Here is a 23,914-nt window from a genome sequence, read left to right as displayed (position 1 = left end):
GTAGTGCAGAAGAATGTGTTGAAATTTGATAATCTTTGTCTGAAATTTGTTGTGCAGAAGTCTGCAAAAGCTGTATGGTTTGGAAAAAACAAGGCTGAGATGCTGTTACCATAATAGGGTACAAGAAAGCATTTGTTGCCCAAATAATAATAGAAGGATATTCTGAAATTAGGTCTTAGTGCCATTTCTACAGTATTGCTTAACCAGAAGATGTTCTAAGAATTACTGGTTGTTTTTACCTTTTTACACCTGTCCTACAAATTATACTTGTAAACTTCTAGTATCTTGACAGTGTTGTACACACAATGATTTATAAGAGCAGGTTTTAAAGACTTAAATGCTGTGGTATAATATAAGACTAGTTGTGCATCATTGTTACATAACTTAAAACATATGTTACGTTTTTGCCTCATCTAAAAACATGAGTGGATTTTCTTCACATGGAAGACATGAACTTTTGTACCTTTCTAGAGACAGCACAAATTTTAACATCTGGTTAGCCAAGGATAATTACTGTTAAAACTCTGAAACAGCTCAGCTTTTTGATATAAGATACAAGGTTTTGTTCTAATTAAACTTTTCTGCCAAATTATCCTTATCATCCTGTGAGTGGAATTAGAAGTAGCATCTGCTGTGAACATGCATTTGGTTCTGTAGATGTGGTAGAAGAATAGCTTTCTATGAACTTGTGGTTGCAGTGACTTTGCCTTTTTTTCTCCTTACGAATTTCTGTCATTTCTGTGGGAGAGAAAGGAAAAGCCTTCCATTATTTTGATTTATCATTGGTTTCTGAGGTTTTGTTTTATATCATGCTGACAGTGAAGTGCTGACATATGTACTTCAGTACAGCTTCAGGAAGCAGTGGCTGTTTCCTGTGATTGTGTCACACATACTGGGATGATGCACTGCTGTACCTCACTGTAAGAGGCTCAGCTGCCTTCATGTCTGTGCCGAAAAGGAGCCTAAATGTTTAGGACGAATGAGTGCAGCTATGTGGTTCCTTTGAAAAATGTTGTATGTAAACTGTCTGACTGCTGATACAAGTTCTCCTGATCTGTCCCCTTCTCTTATTTGTTTAGAGAATGTAAATGGTCTTTTGTGCAGAAAGTTAAAACTTCTTATGGATGTTAAATCAGAGAGAAAGAAATCTTGACTTTTTAATGAAACTGATACTGTAAAGCTAGTCAGTTATTCCTGAACTAATTTTTTCACTTGCTGATTTAATGTTTTGTATATATAAACCTTGAAATGCTGTTGGTCTGTATTTATTTTAACATAAGATGCACTTGTAGTATTTTTCTAACATGTTGCAAATAGTTTAATTACTCCAGTGGCTGATAAATACCTTGTTACCTCAAGGGAGGAAAAACAACTTTCAATTTACATTTTACTTGGCACAGATGAGAAATGTGCCTAGTGCTTGACAAGGTTTTGAGATGAGTATTTCTTCTGGAGATGTTTGCACTTTCTCCTTTATATTCCTATTTCCTCCTTTTTTCTAGCCCTAGTCAAGGCCCGTGCTGTACTGCGCAGTGCAACTTCAAGCTGAAGACTGATAAGTGCCGAAATGATTCGGACTGTGCCAGGGAGGGGATGTGCAATGGTTTCAGTGCTCTCTGTCCAGCCTCCCAGCCTAAACAAAACTTCACAGAATGCAACAGGCGTACACAAGTTTGCATCAAAGGGGTATGTTTCTGTGACTGCGTGCAACTCTGCAGGTGTTTATTGCAAAGCAGCATGCTATGGAGTGATGCAGTTTCCATTCTTAATGAGGAACAGCGTGATAATCACCTTCTTTCAATAGAAATATTGTACTTGTAGTTTTCAGTCAAGATAACTGTGAAGGTACAACAGAGATTAAGATGCTAACAACATCAGGTTAGTTGTAGGACTTGAGGAGGTTCGATTTAAAGTTTGCTGTGAAAAATCAGGTGTATGAAAATGCATTTTACCTCCCGTGCTACACTTCTCTTGAGACTTGGTCTGGTAATTTTGTTGCCTTTGTTCTGCTGTACATGCTGAACTTGGCAAATATACAGTTCCTCCTCCTGTGTGCAGGGACATGAAATTATGCTGAACCACCTGTAGTTTCCTAGGTGATACAGTCTGTGATGGTTGCTAATAAAAACTGTTGAAAGTCTTTCATAAGTTGATCTATGTTTACTTGAAATGAGAAGTAAGCAGAAGTCATCCTTGTAAGAGCTGTAACTGATGTTGCTCTAGCTTGCCATTTTCACAGTCTGGTTTTTAATAAAATAAGTTTGTAACTGTTTAAGCTAAAAAAAACCTGAGAATCTAGAGGAATAGTCTTTATGCAGGTACTGGATTTTGAAGCAAATTTATAATAGACAGAGGCTTTTGTATTTGAATTTGAAGATCCATCCTACAGTGGAATTAAAAATGGAGTCTTTCAGCCACTTTCATTTTCTGAGAGGAACTATATTTGAAGATATGCTTTTGATTTATTTTTCTAATTATGATTGTAAGTAATCATATTTCAGTGTGAATTGCAGTTTGTTCCAGTGCTATGAAGCTTTTGCACAGTTCACTAAAATCAGCGTTTTAGTTTTCATTTAAAAAAAAAAAAGTCTATCACCCTTAGAAATTCTCAGATAAGCTTGTAGCTCTGAAATTGGATAGTTATTATCATTCTTTATTATATAAGGTGTGGAAAAAATTCAAACTATTCTATTTTTTAGCATCTTTCTAAGTTGGCAGTTATGCTTTCAGCTTTTAAAACCCAGTATTTCCCTAGTGACAGTGTGTTTAAAGTGAAATTGGTTTTTGTCTCCAACAGCAATGTACTGGCTCTATCTGTGAGAAGTATGACCTGGAGGAGTGTACATGTGCTAGCTCAGATGGCAAGGACGATAGAGAACTGTGTCACGTCTGCTGCATGAGAAAAAGTAAGATTTGTCTGGATTGTGTAAGCATGAATTTACCAGTAGATAGGAGGAATTTTGTGACAGATTTTTAATAGTTTTTCTTAGTTTGAGATCACACTATTTTTTTTTATTTCAGGTAGACATCGTGTTATATTTCAGTTTTTTTAGAAAGTAAGCAATGCATTTTGTTATTTCACAGATAATATTAACTTGAAATTTATTAAAAATAATGTCTTAAACAATGGAGTGCTAACACATTCATGCACATGCGTTTTAATATGACAACAATTGGAATTGATCTGATTTGTATTCACTTTTCAGTGGACCCGGACACTTGTGCCAGTACAGGTTCCAGCCGCTGGGAGAAACACTTTGCTCGTAAAACTATTACGTTGCAACCAGGATCTCCTTGCAACGATTTCAGAGGCTACTGTGATGTGTTCATGAGATGTCGGCTGGTAGATGCTGATGGCCCTCTCGCTCGGTTAAAGAAAGCGATTTTTAATCCTGAGCTGTATGAAAATATCGCAGAATGGATTGTGGTAAGTACTTTTATTTTACTGGCCTAATAAAAAGTTTTGTTGTTAATCGGTGTTTGCAGCTGCTAAGTAGCACAGTCAGTACTTCAGCATTCTTTGAAGTATGGTCAGTCGTTGTTTTCCCTAGTATTTCTATAAGCACCTTGACTGCTGCAAATGTCTTGACAGACGGAGTCAGTGCCAGGAAGGGAAGTAGAAAATAGTTCATGTTGACGCTTCAGTTCACACCGTTACATTTTGTGTTAATGTTCGTATTTCAACTTGTTGAGTTTTCATTAACTCTTAATATTTGAATGTTTTGCTTTCGTTTAAGGAAATGAGTATGTCGACCTCCAGTAATTCTTACTGCTATTACATTAGATCATGCTTCAGTAGTAATAGACTGATGGGGGAAGCTCAAAGAAAGTATCATAAAACTGCACAGTCAACTTTGAGTAGGTTTTTGAGTTTTAGGCTTATATAGCTGTATTGTAGTGCAAGTGTCTCAAATACTCTTCTGATGATATTATGAATCTTAAGGAGTTATTTTGTGTGTGTGTGTGTAAGTACTTCAAATCAGTTTTCCTTTCAAACATTAGGGTTTCTTAAGTAATGTTTCCAGTTAGTTTCTGGATGACTTTTAAAATGCAATAGAAAGCCATACACAGTGTGTATTCATGTCTATGTGTGCCTCCCTTGAATGCAAAGATTAAAAAAAAAAAACAAAGAAAAAACTTCTTTTAATGTTTTTAGGCTCATTGGTGGGCAGTATTGCTTATGGGAATTGCCCTGATCATGTTAATGGCTGGTTTCATTAAGATATGCAGTGTTCATACTCCAAGCAGTAATCCAAAGTTGCCTCCTCATAAACCACTTCCAGGTAAGCAGATAAATATTTTATCCTCTATTTTTTTCTGAAGGGAGAATTTCTGGTATCCCAGTCTGTAGTCTACTGCCTGGTGCTACAAAACTTGAAATGGAATTCGTGCCATGGGAACAATTGATAAAAATAGAACTCTTTCCTTATTTCCCTATAATATAATATGCATAACAAAAGAAAGACTTTGAAAAGGCTTTCTGTCTCAGACTTCCTTTCATTTTATATTCCATACTACGTATCATAAGAGTTGGACTGTTAAAGGAACTACTACTGAGATAAGAAAAAGTACTCTATGAATGCTGTATGTGTTTAATCGTGTATTTAAAACATTGCAGTTCTAAGTCTGAAGCTTTTCAAAAAAGTCGTTACGTTTATCGTTTATTGGCTGGGCAACTTTTCTGGAAGTCTTTTCTTCTGCACTTGTTTTAATAATGTGCCTTTCTTTGAAACAGGCACTTTAAAAAGGAGGAGACCGCCACAAACTGCTCAGCCACCGCAGCGACAAAGGCCCCGAGAGAGCTATCAGATGGGACATATGAGACATTGACTGCAGCTTTTTGCCTTGGTTCTTCCTAGTGCCTACAATGGGAAAACTCACTCCAAAGAAAAACCTAATAAATCGTTGTCCCCAGTCTAACTCTCAACAATTGAAGAAAAAAAAAAAGCATGATTTGCCCTCAAAACAAGTGGGAATGGTGAATTTTTTGACGAGTGAATCTTCCAGCTCAAAAAGAAGAAAAGCGTTTTTCTTGCATACTTTTAATTTAGTGGCACAAAATCCTAGAGCATCATGGTTCTTTCTCCCTCCTGTGCTCTTCATTGCTGCATTTTCTTCACTTGCAGGCAAATATGGCTGTAGTAAAACTTTTATTCAAGAATTGAAAAAATATATATTTTTCAACTGCCAGACAAGGCTAGGAAGCTAGACCACCTCAGCATTGGAGACATGACTTGCCAATGTATATACATTGTTATATGCAGACATGTATTTCTAACGTACACCCGTACTTGTGTGCAATTGTAAACAAGAGAATTGCAATATGGATGTTTCTTTGTATTATAAAACTTTTCCGCTATTAATGAAGAAATTACTGTTTAATTGACATACTCAGGATAACAGAGGATGATGGTGTGTAATGGTCAAGGATCCTGTGATGCTTTACACAGCAATTTTGAATCAAACTTTTTATCATGATCAAAGTTGTTTCAAGCACTCATTTTATCTTTTCTCAAACAGCTGCTAAGACATAGCATACAAGATTGAATGGTCTTTTAGAGATACAGCAGGTGTTGTGCAAGCTTTGCAAATACCAGAATGTTTCAAATTTTTTATATAACGTCTGATGTCTTGTAGCTCAGCATCAATGTTTTTAATTTGTCTGATTGTTCAGTTCAATAACGAATAGTTAGATGAAATCTTTCCATGCTTTAGTAGAAAATTCTGCCTGTTTTTCAACTTGTTTTAAAAATTGCTACCAGTTTATTTGGGATGTTCAATATTCCTTCATTGTGATGAGTTCGTGATTCTGAGGGATGAGGAAAGAAATGGAAGCAGTGGTTTGTTTTCTTTTTTAATTTATCGGATATTTGAGTAACTTTTCAGCAAGATGCTGTTGGTTGATAACCACTAAAGTAGTGATTCGCCCAGCTTATTGTGGCAGAGTTAAAACTGTAGTTAGGACTACCAACTTTCCCAGCCATTTTCTAACAGTAGTGAAGTTCAACAGCACAATGTCCCATTCCAAAGTTTTTATTACGAATGTAAATAATTGGCATTTTTAAAAGTGAAAACAAAAGATTTCTTAAGGTGCTTACTGCTATGCAGGAGATGAAAGGAGGGCATTACAAGCTGTTTAAGCTTTTGATATATTTATTGCTTGTTTTCCAAAAGCACCGAGCTAATTAGAGGCGTAAATGGCTACGATTTTCCTGGCTTTGCTTAGGAGAAAACTTACTAAGGTTGGACAGGCTTCCTTTGTTTGTTTTGGGTTTTGTTTTTTCTTTTTTTTTTGTTTCTTAAGAGTATAAGGTTTACACAATCATTCTCATAATGTGACGCAAGCCAGCAAGGCCAAAAATATTACTGAATATAATGGGATCTCTTCCTTGTAAACTTGTACAGTATGTGGTGACTTTTTCAAAATACAGCTTTTTGTACATGGTTTAGAGACAAATTTTGTACATGAAACCCTGGTCCAATAGACTATATAAATAATTCTAAATGATCTTAACTAGATAGAAGTGTATGTAGTTGCTTTTAAATCATTTTAAATACATTTGTTTTAAGACTGTGCAAAGATTGGAAGTGGGTTTGCATTTCTAAAATGGTGACTTTTCTTCAGCAAGAGTTCTTAGTAACTTCTTGGGTGTGGTAGACTTTGGAACATGTACATTTTTTGCCTGTAATGTTATCCTGTGGTAGGATTTCGGCAGACAAACGCTGCCCTATTTTATTTTGAGTCTAAGTTAAATGTTTTCTGAAAAGAGAAATGTGCACTGAACTCTCCACTGCAAGTCAAGATGTGGTAAATCAAAAAGAAAGTTCAAGGCAATGGAATACTACTGTCAATTTCATGTCCACTGTGTTTTATACAGTATCTTTTTTGTTCACTTTGGAAATTTTTACTAAAATTGCAAAAAAAATAAAAATAAAAATGAAGTATTGTGCAAAGATATGTAAGGTTTTTTGAAACTTGAAATGCATTAATAAATAGACTTGATGAAATCAGCTTTTGAAGATCCATTTACTTTTTAAACCATGAAGGCAAAAAGGAATATGCAGACTTTTTTGCTGTTGCTGTGAATGGGCAGTTGCAGTCAGAAGCAATTGCACTACCTGTATACTCTCCAAGTGCATCTCTATTCACATCTCATGGTTAAATGCAAGAGTAAATATTCTTGTGCTGTTTAAGGAAAATCCCTAAAAATGTCTGTCTTCATTGCTGTGATCACACAAGTGACTTAAAGCTATCTCTTTTTCATCTTTGATGTAGAAACTAATTACTCTTGCGTTATTCAAGCCTGGAATTATAGCTAGCGAATGATTGTAAAATAAATTTATTTTTGAAGAGGAATATCCCAACTAACATGGAATAATCTCAGCACACAATTAATGGATTAGACCTTGAGACGGATCAAATCTGCTTTTTGCAAGGTGTTTTCAAGCTTTCCAAGCTGTGTGTCTGTTTTCTTTTACATTTTAAAGTTGATTTAAGAGATAAGATTGCTTTTAAATGCCAACTTCTCCAGCTAGTCTTTCCTCTCAGGGATGTTTGTTGAGAATAGTCTGCTTAGGCATCTGTTTCCCTAACTGAGCGGGATATGCTTTGATGTAATAAAAGCACATTCAGAGTTCCTTTCTCACAGTACTTGCTTTCCCCATGATATTTTTGAGTGTTTCCCTTTATAGCTAAGTAGCACTGCTAGGGCAAAAGATAATAACATAACAGTTGGAGTAGATCCCTTGTGCGTACCAGCATCGTGGTTACCTAATAGATTTGGCAGTTTTTGTATTTACACTTCTGGGAATTCACACCAAAGCAGTAGAATAATGCCTAAGCATATAAAACACATTGCATGTATTTTTAAGTGTGTTTAGGGGAAAACAATGAGGACACAAATAGCTGTTTTTTAACTAATGTTTGACTTAATAATCCCTTGTTATGGCTATTCACTTGAGCATATTTCTTACTGTTGTGTTCGTGGAGCGTCACTGTTGGCTGTAGAAACACGAGTAGTCAGAATGGTAGGAATGAGAGAAGGCCATCACAGACTCCCCTTGTACCATGAAATTTCATTTTATTTAAACCAGACAGATCAGAAACCAACGATGTACTTTGGCCTTTGATTAATGTTCCAATATTGCTTTTTGGGAAGGCAGGAGAGAACAAAGCACAGGCTTTGCCTCAGATGTTACATTGGTGGCTCATTATAACACAGGTGATTAAAGGCTCAGCAGTCCTTATGCTACTCTCAACTGTGCTTCCTCTGACAGGAGCAGACGTGAGGCTGTCAGGGTGTCAGTTCAGTATTCTAATGACCTAACAACAGTTTGAGCGCAATGTGAGGCACTGCTATAGCTACTTGGAATCATAGCTATGGCCTTCTGGCAGTGCCAGGCAGTTGGTGTTTGCTGCCACATAGGCTTTATTATTTTTAAATCAGAAATTAGTCTAGCAGCTATCAAAAACACAGGATTTACTTGGCACAGGACTAGTTTGAACATCTAAATTGTGAAAAATGATATCAGAATAAATTTATTTGTATCTTCAAGAGTTTAAATTCTGAATGTTCTCTTAATTTTTCTGTTCGGCTGAAGGAAAGTTTTCAAGGTGTGTTACCTGAGGAGATTCCTTGTTTACATCTGAACTGAAAGATGTTTTTTCCCCAGAGAACTGAGAAGTCCCCAAGCTGCAGTATTGCTGCTCTTTGGGCTTCAGCACACTGTAGGCATCTTTGACTTTTTCACCCACTTTTCCTGGACTAATGCTTTTAAACTTCTTTATAGAGGATCCCTGTATCAACCTTCTTAGCACGTAAGTAGTAGTGCTATTAAAGGCTAATTTTACTGTCTAAAACGTGCCAAGTGTGTTCGGGTGTGTTGCTACAGGAAAGCCATAACCTAAAAAGCTGTGAGAATGTGTGTGTTTTATGTCGTACAACTCTCATCAGAAGCTGTCTCACCAGCCGGGGTGGTTCTTATGAGGTCTTTATTTCAGTCTTCCTTTTTCTGTATTGATTATTCCTGTTTACTTACATGGACGTTAGCTACTGAAAACAGCTTTTAAAAGTTAGGAGTTACCATTCTGGGAGTTACTATGATCAGCAAAGTTGTCTGCGTTCGCTGTTTGATGATGGTTAGCTGCTTGCAGGATTCCTGGTTCTGCTCTGCTCATTCCTTATGCTTTTTAAATCATCTTACTGTACTTCTGGTAACATCTAATTATTTTGATTCCAAATTTCCTTCAGTATCTTGGTATGATATCAGTTCTTGTGACTGTTTTCAAATTTAGAGAACATTTAAAACAAATACATTCAGAATAGCCACAGAAACATAATTTTAATGATTATTGTACTTAGTTACTCAGTGACAAATGAAATACTTTCTACTTATTTCTACTTATTTTACTTATGCTCTCCTGTAAGCATAAAACATGACTGATCTGAGATGACAGTTTATTTGTGTAGTTTATATTCCAATATGGAAAACAATGGAATTCTGTATGTTTGAATTCTTTAGATTTATTTATATGCACTGAGGACAAAAGTTTTACCATTTTCATTTATTAATGCAGTTTAAAATGATAGTAAGATTTGCTATACAGCAATTTAAAATGTAAAAATTGCAAGTGTTACACAAACAAGTAAATATGATTTTCACACGCAAGTTGACAGAACTTCTTTGTGCCACAGTGGTGGGTAGAACGTTAAGCATTATTAAATTACTATTGATTTAAATTAGTACACTATAACGGCTAAATGGCAAAGCATTTTCCAGTAAGGCATAGCTTTTTGGGGTGATGTAGTTATTTTCCTTGCCATATAGTTATAAGGAATAGCTCAAGCATTCTGTACATTGAGATGTTTTCTAGTTTTGAAAGTCATCAAATCAGAAATTCAGACTTTTTGTTGACAGTGTTGCCTATCTCGGGGTATGTTTACTGTTGAACTCCATCTGCACTATGAAATAATTTAGGAAATATTTAATGGATTTTCACTATTGATGATTCAAAGTATTTAACTGGAAACGATACTCCTTGCAAAGAGCTGTATCAGTGATTATTTCAAATAGTAGCGTTTCGATTTCCAGCAAGGATTATTTCAGACTTCAACTAATTTAAAATTAACAGTTGCTGTCAATAAAGTTGCTCTTTGATCACTGAGAGTAGGCTTGCATATCAGCACAGTGCCTTTCAGTTTACCATTGCATCACAGAATTTACATTTGTTTGTATTCTCTTCATCACCTCTGAAGCCATCGGAATTTGTAGATTTGTGCTTGGTATCGCTGAGTGTTTTTAAAACATCCTGCTAGATGTGTGCTATTTTTAATATGTTTTGCTTATTAGTTGGTTTTTCTTCTTGCTCACTTTCGCTCTTGTTGCCGAAGTCGATCTTCACATCTCACAAATGTTTTCTCTTGGGCTGGATAAAGGTGAATGTTGTCAATACTTTGAGAGCAAAATGTCATTCTAGGAAGAAAACAAAGCGTGTAACCAGAATAATACTTTTAAGGGATGCTGTCTGTAAGAAATGGCTCTCTAAATACACCGTCTTTACATTTCCTGTACTTACCTTCCTGTGACATCCCAGATTGCACAGAAAGAAAACAGAGCATATTATTCTTTAAAATATTGGCAAAAACTTCTGCTTCTTACAGCAAAACAGCTTCTAAATATTGTTAGATAGCTGAAAATACCACCTGAACTCCCCCCACCATTTACCCTTTTTCCAGTTTATCCTAAGTAGTGTATCAGTAGCAATTGGCTTGTTCTATGTTAATGATACAGGACTGTTGGAGAGGAATTTTTTTCTCAAGGTACAAAATCTTTTTTTTTTTAAAACAGCTCTCCAGTTTGCATTGTACCACACAGTTTAATTTGTTTTGGCAGCCAGGTCAGTACTGAACAGCAGGAGATGTTACAAAAACAAGTTTTATGTATATTTTTGGCAGGAGAGTGTGCAAAGTGCTGGGTTAGGAAGAAGTATCTATGAAACACACTTTTGGAAAGGGGAAAAAAATATATATGATCCTCCTCTGCCACCCTTTTAAATTGCCCAATTTGTGGGGATTTTTTGTTAGCATCAAGGAGCTGCAGCTCTGCCAATAAATACTGTTCCACAGGAAGTCTGCATGTGGTTGTAACTGGTGTGCTGGTAAGAAGGAGACCATAACAAGGAAAAACACCTGAGGCTGAGCCACAGTTGCAAGGTAAGACATGATTTTCTTGTTAATTATAATGCTCAATTAAAATTTCTCAAAGGATTAAAGCAGTAGGAATAATTACAAATTTTGTTATTTCTTCTGGCTGAAATTTCTGTCCAAATAAGCAATTTCAAAAGTATTAATAGCATTTGCTGTATTTGGAGACCAGTACCACTCAGATCTGTGGGTCCAGTTCCAAAAACACAAGTGTATCTTGAAAAGCAAATAATTGAGGTTTGTCTTATTTTTCCAAGTAGGATTTTGAATTTTCAAGGCCTTAAATTTTGAATCAGTATTTATTTTGGTTTATATTTGTTTCTTTGAAATTTCTTATGGTCCTTATAGAGTGAGGTAATCAGATTCTAAAAATAAGAAATTGCTATCATTTATTACTATTGTGTAGAAAAAATGCATTGCTTGTTTGAGTTCTTCCTTGGATCTGTTTGCTCCCTCCTTCTCTGTCCTTTATTCCCAATTATCAATTGCACCGTTACCCAAGGCAGTGGTGCCTTAAATTCAGATTAGTGTTATTAGTGAGCCAGAATATTTCCCACAATTCATTTTAGACCTGAGCACAAAAATTCTTCTCACAAGTCACTTCAAAATCATGCATTTTGATCTGAGACTAAAATTAAAAAAAAATAAAATGATAGAGGCTGGACATGGATAAACTCGGCTGGTTTGAGTACAGGGACTGGGATCATTGTGGTAGAGCTAGGAGCACCTGTTTGCTAAGTGTCTGTCTTATTACAGAAGCAGGTTCTTTTCATTGCACTTACTTTTGCTGTGTTTCCCCTGCTTTCACTCGTATTGTCTTCACTATGAGCCCTGGTCGATGAGTGTCTTTTGTCCATGGTATTATGGTTTGAAACTTGTCCCAGATATTTTTCCAAACTGCAGTTCCTTCCCATTTAAACTTGATCATTAGTAGCTCACCAATATCAGTGTCCAGTGTGATGAGAGAAGAGTAGGTTTTATTCCCATTAATTCCTTCAACTCTGCAGAAATCAAAAATAGAATAATGCTGTCTCAATTATAATGGGTTGAAGTTTATTAAGAAAAATAAACTATTTCTTTGAAATCAAAGAAAGAACTGTTCCTCCCTCCAGAGAGGACATTACTGCCTCTGGCATACTCTTCCTCTAGGTGAGTGGAGTTGTGAAATACAACAACTTGCTTGGAAAAAATGGCAGAAGTTAGGAGAAGCTTGGACAGGTAGTGAAGTACCAGTGGTTTCTGAATGTAAAAGAGGTGTTCCATAATACTAACTGTGTTATGCCTTCTGTCTCCTAGAGCAAAGACTGCCTTTACTTTTGATAATGCCGACAACGTATCCATCGTGAGAAATAGCCAAATTTCTTTACCTTAATTGCAGTTGCTTCATCCCTGTGCTAGCTTGGGATGGACCAAAGTGGACAGGATATCAAATCTTAAGAGAAACCTCCAAGATTATTTGTTTTGTTTAAGAGATCCTTCATAGAAGAATTGCATGAATAATGTAAAAATTCATAATTGTGAGGGAGTGTTGGTGAAGAGAGGACAACTGCTGGTTCGTCTCCAATTACTTGTAGTTAAACCAAGTCATTCACAGCTTGATTATCCAAGTGACATGGTAAATTAACCTTTCTTTCCTTACTTGTCCAATGACATGCAATGTCAATACTCACATTGTGATGGGCAGGTTTTTAGCATCGTCCTTAGTGCCTGTCAGAGACATGGTAAAACTTGGGTCTATCTTCTTGCCTTGGATTTCATTTATAAAGTGGATCTTGAACTGATAGTGATAGACTGTAGAAAGGGAGAATTTACAAAGTGATGAAATTAATGGTCGAAGAAACAATAGATTTCTCAGACATAGGACTGTCTTTCAAAGCAGGAATTTGATTGATACTTCCATTTTATTTTAAAATGAATTTGTACAATTAAAGCATACATCTATTTATCATTGATGTGTTGTATTAAAGCTTGGGGGCCCTACCGCTCTTTTTAAAAGCATTGAGGAGGGGAGGGGAGGAAGGTAACCTGGGCAGAGTTCCCTTTATAGAGTAAAACACTCTCCCATGGGAAATGTTTTTGCTCTTCTGAAATTTAATTGTTGGAATGTCTGGCAAGCTCTGTCCAACCAGCAGAGGAATCCTTCTGACTGGACGTGTTTAGAGGTGTACAATAAAGACTGAAGACCTTATAAGATGTTGTCAGGCTTTTTCTCTGGAAAATTTCCTTGCAAAGCAAAAGACTTCCGTTGGCTGCATAATAAAACATTGTGCTTAATACGCATCTGCTAACAATATGACTTTGTTCAATCACATTACTGTGAGAAAGATGTCATTAGTGCTTTGAGGTTTGGTGGTTTCTCCAAGAATTGTGTTTAGGAGAGTCTTTGGACTGAAGATAATGGCATGCTTCTGAGAAAGAAGAATGACTAAGGAATTGTCAGTTTTCTGATTAAAGCTGTTTGGCATTTAGAGAACTATAAAAGACAAAAACAAACAAACAAAAAAAAAAAACAAAAAACACCATATAGTTAGAGGCCTTGTGTACTCAGATATTATCATCTAGTTTTGAATTTCCAACACTTACCTGTCTAGCAAGTCTACCAAAAGAAAAGATCTGGCTGTAGCCACTTAAATGTACTATGGAAAAGTTACTGTTGGGTGATAATGGCGCCTGAGAGTTTTCAACTTGACAATACCCACATGTGGTGGCTCTTCATCAACTTCTGACATCAACATCAGATCCATTATTTTCTCAAAAACTTTTTAACAATCATCACTGCATTTTACGCACCACTTATCAGGATATGCTATTTGTAGCTCTAATTCATCACTGTTATATATTGACAAACACATAAAAATAAAACCAGACATGCAGTGACAATGGAGACATCTAAAGCAAGCCAGCTCTAAAACACTTCTGCAGTGCGGAATGTGGTTTTCCCATCTGCAAACTGCCTCCTTGCCCACAACTGTTTGGATATTAGGGAGGAAACCCTCAGTCATTTTTATTGACAAATATCAGAAAGTACTTGGGAGAATTAATAGGTGGTGATATTTATCCTTGCAATGTGGTAAAACTGCACATGGGAAACTGTTCTGTTAAACATTACTGCAGTGTGTGTGTATATTGCATCATAAGTGCTTTTGAGTGGGAAGATGCTCAAAATCACCTGCTTCAGGCTTCACACATAATGCTACTGCTGCCCTGTCATCTTTTCCAGTATGTGCACAGATAGACCTTTGTGCAGCTGTGGGCTTCCACAGTGGAAAAAAGAAAAAAAATACACAGCTGAAAAAGGTGTGTATTTTTGTTGCTGTTTCATAAGTTACTGTATATTGAAGTACAGTTTTCTTTTGAAAAGTTGCCACTTATCAAAAAGCAAAATGACCAGTTCTTTGCTGCCAGCCAGAAATGCAGACCTGACAAGGACAAAGTGTGCAGAAAGGCTTGTTTACAAATCACCTATTGCTATTCTGTCTTGCTCTGGGTTTCTTGTGAAAGTTGACTGTTCTTATGAAGCCTGGTCTTGTGCAGTGCTTATGATACTCAAAGAAGAAAGGTGAGCATGTTTACATAAAAACTTTGCTTGGCTCAGGGTCTCATCGTGACTTTATAATTGTTACCTTCTTTGTAGCAATTGCTTTTTTATTTGTACACTCCAGAACGTAACTTGAAAAATGTCTGATTTCATGAAATGTGAAAAATGATGCTGAGTTCCTTGGGTTTCCTCTCTTTGAGCTTCTCTCGTGATCTTCAAACTTTTTTTTTTTAAGAACATTACAAAGATCACTTCACACACATCCTTCCACTGGTGCCGCCTTGTTTTGGAACTGTTACGAAAGGAAATTATTGTTTGAGCATTGGTATGTTTTTTTCCCACAACTGTTTCTTCTTAAAGGAAGACCATGTTGAAGCATAAAAATGAGAAAAAAAAAAAGTGTTTAAAATCAAAATCAACACCTGTGGGATTCTATCTCCATATCCAGGAAAGGAAACTGCACAGGGGTGTTATTTCTGTGTGTGCACGTGGCAGACATGGCGTCATCAGAGCAGTGTATGTTCCCCATTCTGATGGTGGCCTGACTGTTACACAGCAAAGCAACACTGGCAACTGCACGGCCTTTAAAAATCTGTGAATCTGCTCCAGGCAGCTTCCTGTGACATTTTTAACAAGTATGAGACCCGCAGTGGGTTCAACTGCTCTGAGTGTCAGTCAGGGCTGAGCACATTTATCTCCAGTCGTGGTGTACTTCACCGCTGCATTAGTGGGAGGAATCATAGGATCTCCAAGTGAGACACTGCAGTGAGTGTCCAAACATTTACTGAACTCTGGCAGCTTGGGCTGAGCTCTGGGCAGTCTGTTCCATGCCCACCAGCCTCTGGTAAAGAACCTTTCCCTGCTTCCCAGCCTGCCCGCCCCAGCAGAGCTCCATGTCACCAGAGAGCAGAGCTCAGCACTTGGCCACCAGAGTGAGAGGACGAAAGCCTGTGCAACAGCATTGCCCTAGGTTTCGCTCCAGACCTGAAGAATCCTAAGTTACTACCAGGAGGAACGCTTCCAAATGTATTTTAAAAGTACGTGAATTGTATTTTTATGGGTTTTATTCTCTGGTGTTGCAATTGAGTACCAGGCACTGCGTGCGAAGTTGCACTGTGTGACACAAGCAGGTTCTGAAGGGGATTCCTGCACCATGGGCCTGTGCTGGAAAAGGCGGGAAACCGACTGTGCTTTCTTCTGTGGTGATTCCTCTGTCTCTCTGAATTTGGGTAGTTATTTTGTTCTCTTGATAAAATATTTTAAGGGTGATAAATCCTAGAGTAATGGTCTCTTTGTTTTAGTGCCACATTCTGGCCTGTAAAAGTCCAGCTGTTCTGTTGTCCGCTGGCTGAAAAGTAATAATTTGTGTGTAGTAATAATTTATAGTAATAATTTATCTGAAGACAAGCTACAGAAAAAATGTGGGTGAATTTGGAACGTGAGGCTTTACAGGCCTCCCAGAGCAGTTGTGCTGCTGCTTTGGCTTGGCTGTGTGCTGCGGATGCTGTGGCACTCGCACAGGACAGCTGTAGAAATGCCTGTCGACCCAGTGGCTCTAAGGCACAGATTTGATGTGAGGTCATCAAGGCAGCCTGGCAGGATTCCTCACTGTCTGCAAATCGATCATCCTGCAGATTTTTCTTATAAATGAATTATCAGGATCACAAAGCCTAGACTTGTCACCACACTTCATGACATGGAGACTATAACAAACACTGCCACAAACCTTTGAAAGGCATGCGTGCTCTTGTTTTCAAAAAGAGTTTTCTACTTTTTGGGAGCCTTTCCTCCCGTATGTTGTAGCCCAGGGTGTTGCACCGGTTCTTCCTACAGCTGAGGCACAATCCTTTGTCAAAAGTGCTGATGTCGTTGCACCAGTACGCTGTGCTTTGCTTGTCCTCGTGAAGCAGGGAGTCGATGAACAAGTGAACTGACCTCTCGTGGGCACATTTCACAGTTTGAGTGATACCTGAAAGTACACAAACAGTCGTTCCTTTTTACTGCTCCAGCTGCAGAGTAGCCAACTGTATATGTTACTGTGCTTCCCCCACCCCTCTTACTACTGAAATGTCACAATTTTTGTCTCAGAAAGCATACATGCAGGAACAGTATTTTTGGGATCATCCAAGACAGTTTGGCTGAACCCACATACTAATAAAACTGGATAGTTTGCTGCTTACATTTGTTAAGCCTGTCTGGCCAAGCCGGTAAGTATGAACCTTGATTACATTGTCCTGACTGATAAGTTAATCATGAAATACAGTGTGAGACTACATTCAGCCTTTCAGATCATGCTGTACTCAAGACTACTGTCTTATTCTGAGTGGTTCAACACTGATGACTTTTGAACATTTATATAATGTCATATTTTGTTCTCATCAGAGTTAACAGGCTCTGATGTTGAATTTTGCCTTCAGCTACAACTGGGGGAAAAAAGTCACCAAAAATGTATGAAATACATAATATTTACTAAATACATAGATGTGCTTTAAGATGAGTGCCTTTTCTCTCCTTTTCTAAAAGGAAATCATACTTTTAAAAATTTCAAATCAAATTATAGAAGTTATTTTCTTTTGTGTAATTTGAGTATACCACAGTGGACGGTTTTTACATGACTTCACTGATAAGATTTCTATGTGGTGTCGTGAATTATCTGCTAAGTAAGATCTACTTCTATATAGTGTAGTGATAGCTGAGAAATGCCAAGTGAACAGCACTCTTATTTTTTTCAGTTAACAGTTCTGGCTGACACCGTGCATCAGTGCCTTTATCTTCTTTCAGTATGTTGCATGGTCTCTGTACGTTTGTGTTTAGGTCCTTTGGAAATGGGTTTCTGTATGTATAAAACCAGCTTGGAACTTTGGAAGTGAAGTCCTGGAGAGAGCATTACCCTCTGTGCAGCTGAAGGATGATGACTTGGGGAGAGGTGAATTAAGGTGAGTAGTACAGCTTTGTTTGATTTGAAATAACTAATTGCACACTAGATGAATCTAGCTTAATTAAAATATTTTTTCTTGTTTCCTCTACCACCAAAATAATTACCTTTGAAAATTATTTGAAAGTTCTTGACAGCAGTGTACTCATGGTCTTGTTTCAAAAGTGCTAGGCAGCCACATTTCTTATTATTCAGTGAGAATGATTTGAGCTCAGTACATGTAAAAATCTATAATCAACTTCTAGAAAAGAAACTTCTTTGTTTATAGTGGGAGATAGTGTTCCCAATTTGATGATGTTTTAGCACCATAAGTCTATGTGGTTTCCAGAGGTAGCATAAATCCAGCTGCAGCTCTGCTGCCCTTGCTGTCCATTTGATCTTACCTGTGATCCCATATTGTGCAATGTGGTTATACACATGCATGAAGTGACAGCCAGGCTGAAAGGTGCCTCCATTGGGATAAAAATCCAAATGGGCCACAGGCTGTTTGATGCCAACACTGAGACCCATGTGCTGTTTAGTGAACGTATGAATGGCATCTACGAAGTTTGCATCATCTGGAGATAATCGGTCTGTTGGTGACATTCCTTCAAACAAGGGGCCAGCGGGGTCAAGGCCTGCAACAAAAGCAAACGATCCAATTGTGATATAGTATAGATGGGCTTTTCTTATACTGTTTTGAGAAAAAAATGTCTAACAAATATTTAACAACATACAGCACTGGAAATTTACAAGGTCTTTCACTGACAGAAACAATGCTAAGAACACTTGTACTGCAGAGGGTACATGGATACACCAAAAGGCAAATAGAGATGTAATAAACAGTAACTGCTATACACACAAGGACACAGGCTGAGATAGATATGTTTGTTATAGGTTAGCCAAGTTCACTACTGTTTTGTCTTTTGAGAAATGTTTACTTAATTCTGTTCTTTGATACTCTAGAGGTCATGCGTTTCAGAGGTCCTTTTGAAAACAGCAGTCCTACAACAAAGTTGACTTTTAGCCTACATTTGAGACTTGTAACTTCTAAAGCTTCACTTCACAGAATCAGATGCTCTGTATAATAATATTCAAATTACTGCAGTACTCAGAAAAATAATATTCCAGTTATGTATGTTGTTTTTAATTCGCTGGGTGCTTTTGTATAATACCCTTCTTGGGAACTGATTGCTGGAAAAATACTTACTCCATAGTTTAAAGCTGCTGTTTAGCTTGGAGAATGAGCTTCTAAAACTTTAAAATTCTGAAATCTTTTTACCTGTAATTCTTCCAATCTTGTTTGTACCACTGATGTAACTACCAGCAAACCCTGAAACATGAGCTCCCAAGCTGTACCCAATTAGATGAACATCGCTCCTGGAAAACTGAATGGATTCCTGGAAGGTAACAGCAGTTTGATTTAGATGCAGAAAATGCAACATGTAAACTAGTAAAATGCTTAACCACAAACAAGGAATACTGCGAGTTGTAACTCAAGAAATTTGTGTGTTGATGCTGAAGGTGAAACAAAGTGCTTGTATCATGCACTAAATTTCTTTGCTGGTTGAGTGTTATTCCTTGCCTCCTTTGTTTGCATCAGGAAAATGCCATCCATCTGGGCACTTGGACTTTTGTGATATGCTCAGGAAAACCATCGACTGAAATAGTAGGGGTTCTGTTACTGTTTGTTGGTAGTGATGCAAATGTGTGTAAGTGGTGACTCTGGCTCTCCTTCTTGCCTGTTCTTCCTAGATGGGAATGTTGTCTAGTAACTTCTAGCCCTGCCATTTCTGTTGAAAGCCCTTTAGGAGTATTGGCTGCAAATCCTTCTGCTCTGCTGCTTGTTTTCCTTCTGCCACAGATCCCACCATAGTTAAATTGATGTATTCGAAAATTCATTGTGAGGTGCAGAGATAAAATTTCACTTCCAATTAGGTAGCTTGAATTATTACTGGAGATAGCCGAAATAAGAGTTACACAGGGTGCATAGTTTATATGTGTAATTTTCTTTCCAGTGTTTTGCCTTCTGCTTTTTCTAAAACAGTTCTGGAGACAAGCAATCCCTTGCGAACTCCTCTATAATGTTTCCATTCAGGTGGCTGCAGGTATAGCTAAACTGCTGTAAGGGACAGCCACTTGTTTGTACCTAGTGGGAGTTTTGATGAGTAGTCACTTCATTAGCATGGCTCCGCACTCATTACTGCCCTTGATCATGTGTATCTGTCCTCTTAAATCTCCCTTTAAACTTTGGATCACCAAGCAATTATTTTAGACTAATCTTTGGGAAACAGAGGAAAAACAAACAAACAAAAAAAACCAACAGACGTGATGTCATGCTTGAACTCTGAGTTAAGGATAGATCACAGACCCATTTTGCTGAACTAGCCACTTGCAAATGATCATGTGCCTGCTTTGAAAGTACAGGACTCTTGCTCTGACTTTCTTTTACTGACTGAGTTCTGAACTTGAAATACTGTTGAGTAGTTTAACAGTTCAGAGAACGTCAGCTGTCTGCACAAGTGGGAATTGAAAAACTGAGTGAGTGTGAAATGATCTCACCTCTAAAGACACATGGAAGTATTCTGATAAAAAAGACCACTTGCTTTTTTTCTCTTACACGGTAAAGATTTTTATGAAATCGTGTGAAAACGAACGGAAGAAAATTACAGGATATTAGAGAAACTGAATTGATTGAAATGAATAAGCATTAACCAGTTGGTATTTACATCTTACCTCCAGCCATTCCACAAAGTCTGCTATCTCCTGTCCTATGTAGCGTGTGTTCTGTACAGCAATGGGATAGTGCTGGTGAGCAAATGTAAGCCAATCTGCAATGATCACATTAAGTTGTTTATGCTGAGACTTCAGAGCCGCTGCCATTTTCCAAATCCAACTTTCTAAAATCCCATCCACCTGTTTAGATTAAAACAAACAAACAAACAAATTAAAGATGTAATCTTAAGAGAAACCAGCGTCTACCAAGTATTTTGTATGAGAAGCTCAGGGAAATGTAAGCCGTAACATGAACCAGGAGGGCTAGTGCAGGTAACTAAGATTTTTGAGGCTGCCAGCATGTTTCATTGCCGAGAATCCTTGATTTTTGGTGGACAAAAAAATCAAGAATATGTATAAGTATTTTAGGATGTGATCTCTTATCACTGAAATGATTACTGATTAAAGAGAGATGGAAGTGCCCCAAAAGTTTGATTTTTTTCAAGAGCAGCTGTCCATGTAAATTTATACTGAAAGGAAAGGGGAAGAAAGCTGCAATGCCACAGACCTGTGAATGTTTGCCTTTTACAGCCATTCCATTTTGAAATCTCTTTTTTCCCTCTCTTTTTCTGGCTCTTTTTTCAAGGACTGCATCACACTTTCTGTATTAGCATCTATGACTGCTCCCAATTTAATGGACCAGAATTACTATTTAATATTTCATATTTAGGATGAGCTAGTTGTACTTATTTCCTAAATAACAGAACATCCTAATCTCTTCTGGTCATTTGACAGAATTTGGAAGTCTCAGGTTTGGGTTTCCATTCATACTTCTCTCAGAGCATAATACTTCTGCACTATAAATGAATGTGAATCTTGAATATTGACAGCAGCAGCCTCAGATCCATAATTTCTCTTTTAGAAGAGCATAGATTTTGAACATCCTTGCATGTGGGAGTCTTAGCTAATGTAATCTAGGGCAACATTCCATCTTTGCTGTTCTGTGTTGTGAGAGTTATGTGTATAAGGGTGTTGCTCAAGGTTTCTCTGATTGTATGTTTGCAGTGGCAGAAGGAAGGTGTATTTTGCCTCTCATTTGGTGATACTGATTCTATGAGAATCAGGTATCTGTTCAAATTAGATGACTTCTTATCCTGCCTTATCTTTTGTTTCTTTTTCAACAGAGAAGCTGATAAAATTTCACTCTAGCATAGAAATTCTGTGCAATTGAGCAGTTTTGGTTTTTTTTTTTATGCTTTTTCTCTTTTTTAATCATGTAATTGGAAGCAGTTCAGTGATAATTCACTGACTTTTCAACTGAAAAAAGCTTATAGAGAAGTTGTCTCTGCAGGTGTACCTGTGAGAAAGATGTGGGCAGTTTGTGTGCAGTTCTTTTCAAGAAGCCTGTAAATACCTGGCAGTGAATGTACAAGAGGAATGAAATCTAATACTCAGTCCTCCAGAGGCATAGCTCTTTAATTCTGCTGCTTGTTCTAACTCTGCTGGCTTTAAACCAGGACTGAAACTAATTCCTGGCATGGGATTCCCATAGGAAAAATTGTTTCTCGAGCATTGCTTCAGAATCTCAGTGGAGAATTGCCACTTTTCATTTTTAGCTGTGATTGCCACCATCTTTGAGATCCTAGTTTTAATTCTGAAGTTGCTTTTGGCACTAGCGTAATGAGGAGGAAAGTATATCAAATCAGATGTGTTAAATCAGATTGAATTAAAAATAAAATGTGTGTTCATACCGACCAGCCATGGACTATCATCACGAGAGGAAGAGAGGCATTGAAACTGCATTTGTCAAGAGTCTCCAACTGATTAAACAAAATCTGACATGCTCCTCCAGTTGTGTCTGTATAGAGTTGAAATTTGGTTTCTAAGCTTTGCTGATCTTTCTTTGTTCTAGAGTGCTGACTCTGTGATCCCAGTGCCTCTGAAATGAAATTCATAGTAAGTCATAATAGCATGGAATCTAAAACCTGGAGAAGTTACTATAAGACAGCTTATTAGACACAGTAAACTGTTAAGATCAAAACTCTATCTGTGTATAATTGTTACCTACTCCAGGTGGGCCTAAGCTCTGCATTTTGTATCAAAAAAGAAAAAAAAGATTTATAATTTCAAAGCTTGAGTTAATATAGATGTGCATCTGAATCCATCTATTTATGCAATAACAATTAATTTCTAGATGACATAATGAATGATTCTTTCTCCCTAGAAGGATTTGATGAAATATTCTGGTTGTAAAACTTTAAAAAAATTCTTTAGTTGAAGTAGCTTGGTACACATAGAGCAGCCTTTTCAGAAATGTCTATTAAGTGCCTGGGATGGTATCTGTTCTTAAGAAAGGAGTGGCAGAGTGAACTGTGGTCTCATCAACATTATGAATTGAGAAGGAAAAAAACACTGAATATAGAGAGATTGCTGACAAATGGAGTATGATAAAATGGAAGCTTACCAAAAGCGCAGTGTGGTAAGCAAGTGTGGTGTCTCTTTCTGATAAGACTTCAGACTTTTATGTTGTTTATCTTAAAATTATCCAGATAATAGATTTATTAAATATAGAATGAATGAGAATTAGAGGAAGAAATGTCAGGATGTGATGAACCAGACAGATGAGAGGCTACAGATCTTTGAGAAGGAAACTTGTAAAGTGGGGAGGGTGTTCTCCCTGGGGATTATTTCTTGGCTAATTGTAGTGTAGTGCTTTATTTAATGTAAGAAGCTGTCAGGAAAGGTACAAAACTGAGAAACGTTGGAAGGCATTTGCTGATACTGCAGAGACCACAAAGTTAAACACTAACAGCTTGAGGGCCTTGAAAATACGGCAGTGGAAGCAGGTAGAAATTTCAAATTATGAAGCACAAGGTCGTACAGCTGATATGGATGGCTGTGTAACTAGAGCTCAGAAATTGGAAGCAACAGAAGGGTAAAAAGACAATGGTAATAAATAGCAAAACTGACCTAGTCATTGCTGTGATTTGGCTCTGAGAAAGGAAAATGTTACTCCAAGATGCATTAAAGCAATGCCTTTGATACAAAGAAAGAATGTTCGTGCCAATAATACTTAATAATTTAGTAGCAGCAAAGGGAACAGTGTACATAGCTCTTATTACTGCCTTCAGGTCATACCAATTCAAGCTGCAACAGTTGCTCAACAGCACCTTTGAAATGGTCACAGAGGAAGTCAGTGCCTTCAATGTAGGTCTGCGCTCCCTGCAACTTCTATGCTCACAGAGGCTTTTGGAATGCATCTAAAATCATAACATATTCTTTTCCGTATTATATCTACAAATACATCTTGATGCATTCTACAACAGTGTTCCATTTTTAGCACAAAGAGGAAAACAAAGATTATTTAAATTCTCTTCCATTACATGTGTGCTTTCTTTGGTTTATTCCTCATTTTCATGTTCTCCCAATGCCTGTTACAGTGCTGACACTTTGTTGCTCTATTGTTTGCACATATTTCAGAAAACAATCATGAATAGCTGTTTTCTTTATATATCCACTGTGAGAATGTTTAGTGTTGTTTTT

The 23,914-nt window shown here is 37.2% G+C and overlaps 2 protein-coding genes across 4 annotated transcripts in view; one reads left to right on the top strand and one right to left on the bottom strand.

The window, feature by feature from the left end:
- The window catches only part of ADAM10 (ADAM metallopeptidase domain 10), a 41,429-nt gene extending 35,125 nt beyond the window's left edge, over positions 1 to 6,304 (top strand). Inside the window, exons 12-16 of the mRNA XM_048955771.1 lie at positions 1,503 to 1,686; positions 2,798 to 2,906; positions 3,207 to 3,427; positions 4,157 to 4,283; positions 4,736 to 6,304. Coding sequence (XP_048811728.1) covers positions 1,503 to 1,686; positions 2,798 to 2,906; positions 3,207 to 3,427; positions 4,157 to 4,283; positions 4,736 to 4,830 — 736 coding nt within the window. The 3' untranslated portion in view covers positions 4,831 to 6,304. The remainder of the gene's footprint in view (positions 1 to 1,502; positions 1,687 to 2,797; positions 2,907 to 3,206; positions 3,428 to 4,156; positions 4,284 to 4,735) is intronic.
- Positions 5,843 to 23,914, bottom strand: part of LIPC (lipase C, hepatic type) — a 160,350-nt gene continuing 142,278 nt past the window's right edge. For all 3 annotated transcript variants that reach the window (XM_048955777.1, XM_048955779.1, XM_048955778.1), the window contains exons 3-10: positions 22,123 to 22,310; positions 20,393 to 20,572; positions 18,939 to 19,056; positions 18,061 to 18,294; positions 16,469 to 16,711; positions 12,875 to 12,995; positions 11,987 to 12,205; positions 5,843 to 10,473 (exon numbers count right to left, since the gene is read on the bottom strand). In XM_048955777.1, the coding sequence (XP_048811734.1) occupies positions 10,368 to 10,473; positions 11,987 to 12,205; positions 12,875 to 12,995; positions 16,469 to 16,711; positions 18,061 to 18,294; positions 18,939 to 19,056; positions 20,393 to 20,572; positions 22,123 to 22,310 (1,409 nt within the window). In that variant the 3' untranslated portion in view covers positions 5,843 to 10,367. The remainder of the gene's footprint in view (positions 10,474 to 11,986; positions 12,206 to 12,874; positions 12,996 to 16,468; positions 16,712 to 18,060; positions 18,295 to 18,938; positions 19,057 to 20,392; positions 20,573 to 22,122; positions 22,311 to 23,914) is intronic.

Source organism: Lagopus muta, chromosome 10 (genome assembly GCF_023343835.1).
Source record: "Lagopus muta isolate bLagMut1 chromosome 10, bLagMut1 primary, whole genome shotgun sequence".
Lineage (NCBI taxonomy): Eukaryota > Metazoa > Chordata > Aves > Galliformes > Phasianidae > Lagopus > Lagopus muta.
This window is presented reverse-complemented; position numbering and strand designations above follow the sequence as displayed.